The 8,503-nt window shown below is 41.4% G+C and overlaps 1 protein-coding gene and 1 long non-coding RNA gene across 3 annotated transcripts in view; one reads left to right on the top strand and one right to left on the bottom strand.

The window, feature by feature from the left end:
• Positions 1-500: 500 nt before the first annotated feature.
• On the top strand, positions 501-4,437 carry LOC136993205 (uncharacterized). Its single transcript, XR_010885435.1, has 3 exons — positions 501-613; positions 2,363-2,485; positions 4,228-4,437. It is a non-coding gene; the product is annotated as an uncharacterized lncRNA (long non-coding RNA).
• A 577-nt stretch (positions 4,438-5,014) lies between these two features.
• VGLL4 (vestigial like family member 4) overlaps positions 5,015-8,503 on the bottom strand; it is a 91,016-nt gene continuing 87,527 nt past the window's right edge. For both annotated transcript variants that reach the window (XM_067303858.1, XM_013945282.2), the window contains one exon: positions 5,015-7,846. In XM_067303858.1, coding sequence (XP_067159959.1) covers positions 7,578-7,846 — 269 coding nt within the window. In that variant the 3' untranslated portion in view covers positions 5,015-7,577. The remainder of the gene's footprint in view (positions 7,847-8,503) is intronic.

Raw genomic sequence — 8,503 nt, 5'->3', positions numbered from 1 at the left:
AAAATAAGATGTAAAATCAGAACGAATAGTCCAACAATGAACAGTGTTAGCAGTTTGCCTACGAGCAAAAAAAGGCTGAAATAGTCTCATGTCAATGTAACATAGTGTGTTCTTACTGGAACTGAGTAACTGCTTTGTCATTTAAAAGTAGGCTATAAAAAAAGAAACTTCATTTTTCCACCTTTGTTAAATTATAAATGCTTGTTAATCATAATATTTATAATTAATCCCGTGCCACCCTTGGTTAACAGAGAGGTGTGTCGGTCTGTATAAATGCTTGTCTTAAGTGTTACGTCACTTAGCAGCTACAAAACCCTGTAAGTTAGTGCAAGTTAGCGCACTGTTGCCTGCTGAACTGGCCTCCTGACTGTGTCGAAGGCAAACACGAGGATTTCATATTTAATGTTTCTTGGAGATGCTCTTGTCACGTGAGGATGGAGTTGGCCTCAGTAGAGCATTGCCTGTTTCTCTCTAGCCCCAGAGGAAGGAGCCGCACGGGAGGAGCTCCTCCTGGGAACAGGCTGGCACCACCCCACGGTGTCTCTCCAGGGCCTGCACATCGCTCTCTTTCAAAGACAGCGCATCTGGACAGCTGCTGCTCCTTCCTCTTTGAGTGAGTCTCTTTGAGCTGAGCGTTGTCCGTGTCAAGCATAAAACATGTATGGAGGCTTTAAGAGCAGTCTCAGCGGAGCATCTGGGTCTCTCCACAGTGCGGCCATGCTGGTCCGGTGAGAGCTGTCTCCTCTAAATCAATGTTTAATGGTGTGGAAGTTCCTGAGGAGAGGGGAAATCCTCTGAGTTAAGTTTAGGCATGGGGAGCACGTCAGCAAAGAGGCCAACGGCATTGCCCACAGCAGTGACATTTCCCTGTCGCAGCTAGGAAAAATCTGTGCAGAAGTGGCTTGCACAGGAGTCCTGCTGTCACACTAGCAGAGCAATTTGTGTGCTGCTCTGCTCACTGGAACATGCCTTCCTAGATATGCTTTCTGCAAACATGCGATGATCAGATATCTGAGCAGAATTAAGCAGAAGAATAGTGAAACATTTCTACAAATAAAAATCAAACCTGATGCCAAGGCTGAAAAAAGTCTCCGTTATAATCAGTTAGTCTAGATTGAAACATGGCCTGAATAAGTGCATCTCCTGTTTATAATTATTTTCTGGAAGACCAAAGACTTAGGAATTCGTATTGTAGTTTTGAACTAAAAGCTTTAGGGCTCTGGGCAAGGTTCTTGGCTGGTGCAAGCTGTTCTTCCTACTGTCGCATAAAATGTACTGGGTCCAGACCTGCCCTTTTGAGTTTTAATTAAAAGTAAAGTTTAGCTTATGCTCTATCATGTGATTTAGCCACTGTTTTTGCAATGGCTATTCTACACTGGGCTTAGTCTTATTTTGCATCTTTCTTTCAGCCTGTGTTGAGAGAGATGTTGAGATCTGAGTTTTTTTGTAAGCTAGTAAATGTCTCAGGGAAAATCAGAAATGATAGTGTCTCTCTGGGCCAATGAGCGGGCAGGACTGGCTTGAACGCACTCTTAGGACATCTCCTTGCTCTAGATGGTTGTAAGACTGAAGGCAGAGTGCCAGCGGGCAGACCATGTGCTGTAGCGCATCGAGTACTGGGCTGGCACTCAGGAGACCGCGGTACTCCCGGTTTTGCCATGTATGGGAAGGTGAGTGACAGCCACCCAGTTCTGGTAGCCCTGGCCCTGATCGTCTCAGCGCCCTGAGCCTCAGTCCGTCCTCGTCGCTCGAGTCAGAAAATAGAGCTGATCCCGTGTCAAGGCTTGCGCCCTGCTGATGGGGAAAAGCATGTGTGTGTCAGTTATTACTCCTGCCGGGCAGTGCTGCCCCCGCAAGCCTGGCAGGCCTTCCTGGGTGTAGAAGTCCATCCCTCTCCTGCAGGAAGAGTGTGCGCTCCTGAGCCGGAGCAAGGGCCCTGAGGAGTGCTCCTGCACGTGCCTCGGGGGACGCGCCGGTCTGCGTCCTGCGCGCTTTGGTCAGAGAGCAGCCAGCGAAACCCAGTGAGCGGGCTTTGGTGAGCAAGGTGGCTGTTACGTAGCGCTCTGTAACCACAGTTTAAAAATAAGCAGGTAACCTATCTATCTTGGCTCTCTTAGGTGCAAGAACCATACTTGAGAGAGCTGCTCTAGAGTGGGCAGAACGTCCCCATTAACAGAGAGGTTAAAATTGTTTAGTTATTAAATTGGCGCACTTTCTGATGTGGGCCTTCCAGTGCTGGAGTGTGCTTCAACAAACAGCATAGTCCAGCTATGTAATAACGTTGTGTGCTAAGGGAAAAGAGTCCGAGAGGCACCCTTCAGGTGCTATGTTTAATGCGTACTTGTGTCTGTATCCATGCCAGATGAAATGGAAGCGTCCGTATATTGGGAAGATGCAATCTGGTTTCTTATTTCACTGGTCCTCAAGAGAGATCTCAAGATAGCAGTGAACGTTCTTCCCATCAAGCCTGTGTGTGCCAACTCTGGTGAGTAGCACGCTCATACAAATAACATTTAAAACACTTGTGATGAGCTTTTGCCAGGATCATGTTATGCAGCATGACATACTGGCATGGTATTTGGAAACTGGAGACATCCTTATTCATGCAGGCATTGTGGCTCATCCCTTTTATCATCTAAGCAGTTATTACACAGTGTGTAGTGAGTTCTCCTTGCTCTGCTATTGTACAAGAGCTTCTGAACAAGGCTGAAAGACAATTTTACATCTTTTTGCTGGCGACTGATTTGGCCTCCTAGGAACATCTGGAGTTGTTCCCACCCCCCGCACGCCCCTGCACCCCTCTGTGAACTTTCAGCCCGGCTGCAATGACGGTTCAGCTGCTGCTCATGAAGCAGCTTCTGAACTGGTGCAGTTACAGCCCCAGCGTACGATGGTGAGCTGGTTACAATTTTGAGTTTTGTGCATGTGCCAGTTTTGAAGTGCGACTGCTTTATGAGCAGCTGAGCAGTCGCAGTAGTTCCCTGCTGAGTTCTCTGCAGCAGTGGCAGGAACCTCTACAGCCATCTGACTCCAATCTGCCTGCATTTGACACAGACTATAGAGGAGGAGTTCCAGCATCCCGATCAAAATCAAGCTTGTTCCCTTCTTTTAAATTCCCTTTGCTGCTTCATGTTTTTAGTCTTAAATGAAACAAACTTTGTCCTAGGTCCTGTCTGCTTCACTGGGTAAACATCAATCTATCTGCTGGATAGGTTCAGTGGTCGTTTACCAGTGACACTATGAATATAGGTTTGGCAAGTAGCAGGCATACTGCATCTATACACACAATATATTTGGGGAATTTCCCTTCTCTTTTACCTTTTTTGCTTCTTTCACTATTGTGTCAAACTGTCACTGTCCATCAGTCTAGCCTCTGGATCTATTTAAAGTTTGTTTTTACCACTAAAGAAGCTTGAAATACGTAAAAATTGTGTTTAGGAGAGGTCCCTCACTGAAGCAAGCATAAAGTTCTGAACTCAATCCCTAGCATATTTGTGCTTTCAGAGCTATCTTCTAAAATTAAATTTTTTTGTATGAATTTAAATTTGCAGAAAGAATGCAGGGGAAGAGTACAAAAGCATAGCTTGAAGCTGCGCTACATTTCACACACAGAAAAAGGTAAACTATTACACACAGTGTAGGAGTTGGTAACAGTATGAAGTGTGTGTGTGTGTGTGTGTGTGTGTGTGTGTGGTGTCCAGTTTTCTAGGCCACGGTGCTCCCCTTTAGTGTAAAATGACTTTAGTGCCTGCTGCTAATTAGAAAACTCATGGAGTATGAAGAAATTACTGTTTTTTCTCCTTTTACCACGTACAGGATAGAACACACAATAAGCTACTGACCTGAAAGATAGCAGCGCTGCTTGTCTTGTTTCATCTTGCCTCCAAAATGTTGATGTAGGGATGACTTTTTCCTAAAAGGAAACCAGCTCCCTTCAGAAAGCAGACTGAGAGGCGTGTGAGGCTTGTTGTAGTTGGCCTCCCTCCCAAAGGCTCTTAAAGCATGTATTTAGGCTTCTTTCCATGCGTATTTAGAGAGAGAGGGATGTTTTTCAGATGTGTTAAACTAATCATTCTTGGTGTGTTCTCATGGAATCTCCCACACCCCCAAAACAGTCATTTACCTTAGCAATGTATAAGCATTTAATGCCTACTTTCTTTGTCACACAATTTAGTCACTTCATATACAATACAATAGTAACTAACTCTATATCTTTTTTATTTTTAGTACTTCCTTTTTTAATTTTGGAGACACCTCTGCTACATTCAAAGCTGAATTTTCTCTGAAGGTTCTTGTCTGATTCACCTGAACTTTCTCAAAAGCAGGTAATTAAAATGCTTAGTTCTAAGAATTAGCTGTCTCTGGTCAAATGAATGATGATCTACTGAAATGCTGCTTACCCAAAACCCAAGACCATGGCTATCTGCATTTAAAATACAGCTGTTGTCTTTAGGGAATAATTTTTGTTCTTAATATAAAACTTTAAGAAGCTGAGGGACAAGACAAAACGAAAGAAAATGAAGACACTGATCTTTTCACAAGCGCTACAGAAATGCTTGACTAGCTGATTTTTTCCAAAACAGTAACTGTTCGGGAGTTGCTACTGTGGAGCTACATTAGGAACAACAGGAACAGCTGCTTCAGCCCCTTATGGAAAGGAGTACTGGGCAAACGCTCAAAAAGACTTGATCAACGGGAATTTGGCCAGTAGTGTGTTCAGTGGCTAGAGATGCGCTCCTAAAGCTCTTGGTATTTCTGTCCATCTGCTGCGGCAGCAACAGGTTCACTTTGTAGCTGTAAAGACTATTTCCTGGACAAACTCCTCAACTTCTGGAGAATAAAAACAGAATATACCTTCCTGACATTTCAACAGGATAACAAAGTCCTGAAAGAGATGGGTTTCCTCTGAAGGAAAACATGACCTGAATAGTAGTTTGTTTCTGCTCCCAACTCACAAAGTATAGAAATCGGTTTCCTTTCTTCCCAAGCAAATTCAGAAGAATATGCACACACCTGTGATTTAAGAGCACTTTATTGTTCTTTAAGGCTACTTTTAAGTACAAAAAAAAAAAAAAAGATGGCCTGCCAACCCTTTTTTTTTTCCAGGTGAAACAAGGCCACAAAAGAATGGTATATTACAGATTTACAAACACAGAATCTTTCAGACTGAACTGTAGAGAACCTGGCTCTGTGAAGAAACTTCACCACGCAGCATGATGGTGAGTTCAGTTGAGTTTCCTTCCACCTCCCCCCAACCCTTTGGCTTTCGTAACATGATTGTGTCTAATATATGTTTTACTGGACATACCACATTAAATCTTTATTGCCCTCAAATTCATTTACCTATCTCAGATAAGTAAATGTAACCTTGTAAAACAGCTATTATTGAAAATATTAGCTTTAAAAACATTATCTTATTTGTGTTTACAAAGAAATATAGGAGTCACATTTTCCACAGAGTCCATCTACAGTATTAGTATTTTACTGTTATAATGCTCAGTAGCCTGTAGCAATAACAAACTAGTGGCTATTAATGCTAATGCAGTGTTCTCATAGAATAACTGTGTTCCTGCACTTTTACTGTATTACAGACAAATCTACAACAAAAAAAAGATCAACTTTTTTCTCCAAACAAAAAAATGAATGATTACAATAAAGGAAAGGGAAAAATTAAATAGCTACATATCATTAACAAATTAATTGTTCCTCAAAAAATACCTACAAATTTCTCTGTACATTCTTTACGCACAGCGTAACGATGGTCTTAAAGTTACCTATATAAAAAAGTGTTCTTTTAACAATCTTCCTACAGAGAGTAGGGTACTGAATGCCAAAGCAGGTAAGCGTTGACTACCCAGTAAGATGGTAGTGAAATGTGTAAAACTGGGGGCTTAGGTTGTTTGTTTGTTTGTTTGTTTAATCTTTAAAGAAAATTGAGCAGCCACCTTCTCAACAAGAGTAAGAGCCAATCTCCTGATCCTTTTTTACCCTGCACCTTTTCCAAATTAATTAGCTTAACTTTAAAAAACCTTAAAATAAAAGCCACAATGGACCCAATACTGTAACACAGTCCATAATACATCACGTGTAGTTTATCTTCCAACTAGTTCTAACTTTCTACACTGAACCAATCATCTCAGGTAACCCAGTATTAAAAAAAAAAAAAGAAAAACACCTAGTTGCAACTGTACTGGGAAGATGGAATGTATGGGGGAGAGTAGTTACACTTAACAAGAAGAGAAGCTCTTAGTACTAGCACAGCTGTGGTTTTATGCCTGCCTCTATTGCCTAATTTCTAGTTAGTAGCTATTAATATAGCAAATGATAATAAATGCAGTAATACCTGTATAAAGTTTTCTAATGGAGGAATGTATGCTGCAACTTGGCATAGGTTTATGAATAAGCTTAAAAAAAATTAAAGATCATATTTCACAAACTGTAACAATCTGTTGTCCAGCCAAGATACGTAATGGTAGCAGTTTCTGCAGCTAGTTAAAGGTGGATTACACAGACTTAGTTTTAGGAAGCAAATTCCTGTTAAGCAGACAGTGCTGCAGACAGAAACAATTACTCAGTCTTGCGCAAAGCTATAGCATCCTGTACCACGCATCATATATTTCTAAACTGCATCATTTGAGGCCTGTCCTGAGGCTGTCCTCTTTTGCTGGCTGCTACTAAAGTGAATATCAAATACAAATATCATAGAGTACAACTGTACCAGCAGTAAGTATATCTAGGATTGTTACTGACAAAAATAAACTAATTCTGAAGAAAAGCTAATAAGTATTATGATTCTTACTGTCTATACATTAATAGATACCAGCTATTTTTCATAAAACATGCATCGTTAAGCACTATTGAACCCTCCAACCTCAGCTCTATTCTAACAAACTGCAGTGTTTAGGAAAAAATGCCCGTGTTCTGTAAATTATGCAGTCCAGTTGCAAGCACTAAGCACCTGAAATCTAAAGAGAGAAAGACCTATAACCTGTATGAGACTTCCCCTTCCAAAGCTGTTTTGCTTTAAGAAAAATCAAACTGATAGAAATGTCATCCTTAAACCCTTTTTTCAGCAGTTTGCCCTCAAAATATTAGCATCTTCCGGAAAGTTGCTGTGCAACTTCAGTCCTCCTCCAATAGTGCAAATCATACATGACAGTTCTTTTCAAGTATATACATACAAAATTACTTCACAGAGAGGAAAAAAAAAAAAAAAGGCAATGTAAGCAAACCAGACAAATTCTAGTCGCAAGAAGCTAGTAAAGCAAAAAGCATTTGGGTCAACCAACTATGTGTAATGGCTTCTGTGGATTAGCGTGCATTTTTTTTTAAAGGGGCAGCAGATTTGCATCAGAGGTTTCTTTGGTAATTGAGGCAGGAAAAAAAAAGGATGCTACATCATATGAATCTTTATGAAATAGTTCCTGCTATCATCTTTAAGGGCACCCTTTTACAAAAAAAAAGTGAGTACTCCAAAACATGTGTTGAAAACTAATCTCCCCTCCCCCAACACTACTTTAAGCACTGTTCAAAGCTCAGTCAAACCATGCAAATTCACAAACGCGACGGTCCTCTCTTCAGGAGACCACAGAGGGAGAGTGATTATGATTGACCATGTGGGAGGAAGGGGAAGACTGGCCCCGCCTCGAAGCAGACTCAGGACTGCTGGACACGCCGTCCTTCGCAGCTTTGATCTGAAGCCATGTATCCCCAAGTGCTTTGGCAAAGTGGTCATCAACTGATCCCGTGATGGACACAGAGTTTGCCACTGGCTCAGGCTCCTTGTAATTCTTGCCAAGGCTTCGGCGGAAGTGCTCTTCCACCACTGGGTCACAGGCAGTGGTAGCTAGATGGGGGAAAGGAGGCAGAAGAAATGTTATTTCAGTGCAGAATCCTGGCACCAGATACTGCTTTCAGAGTCCTTGCTTTTTTCCCATTTTTGTATCATCTATGCCTAAAGCAAGACTTCCTTAGATCATACAACTGGTAGTAAAGGGGACCGGGAAAGAAAACATAAGGATGTGAAATGCAGAAGAAAACGAGGCTAAGTATCTTTGCACTTGTGTGACCTGCACTAGATAACCATTTTATATATAATTATAGTTCTCCCTCACGTTCATACCAGGATTTTTGCATTGCCACATTTCCAATTTCTGTGGAAACCCTCTCCCCCAACAAGCACATAAAATTTAATATTTAGGCTTAAATCGAATTAAAAATCAAAACTGTTCTTTAAATCAGCTCTCAAGTCTGCTGGTAACAGTCAGATGTGAGGAGGACCCCATCCTAAATTACTGTATGTCACAAGCTGATTTAAGGGTTTCATCTTACTTGACATGCTCATAATAGGAGAAAGCTAGAAAACTGCATGAATCATTACTTCTGCCTTAGGTACTAGCACTTAAATAGTGTGATACTGTTACAAGAGAAAAAGAACCTTGAAAAACAGGTTTTGAATGGTAAAAGTAATAAATAATTCCTCTGACTAAATATGAGAGATTTG

This window comes from Apteryx mantelli, chromosome 12 (assembly GCF_036417845.1).
Source record: "Apteryx mantelli isolate bAptMan1 chromosome 12, bAptMan1.hap1, whole genome shotgun sequence".
Classification (NCBI taxonomy): Eukaryota; Metazoa; Chordata; class Aves; order Apterygiformes; family Apterygidae; genus Apteryx; species Apteryx mantelli.
Note: the sequence above shows the minus strand (reverse complement) of the source record. Positions and strands in the feature narration are given on the sequence as shown.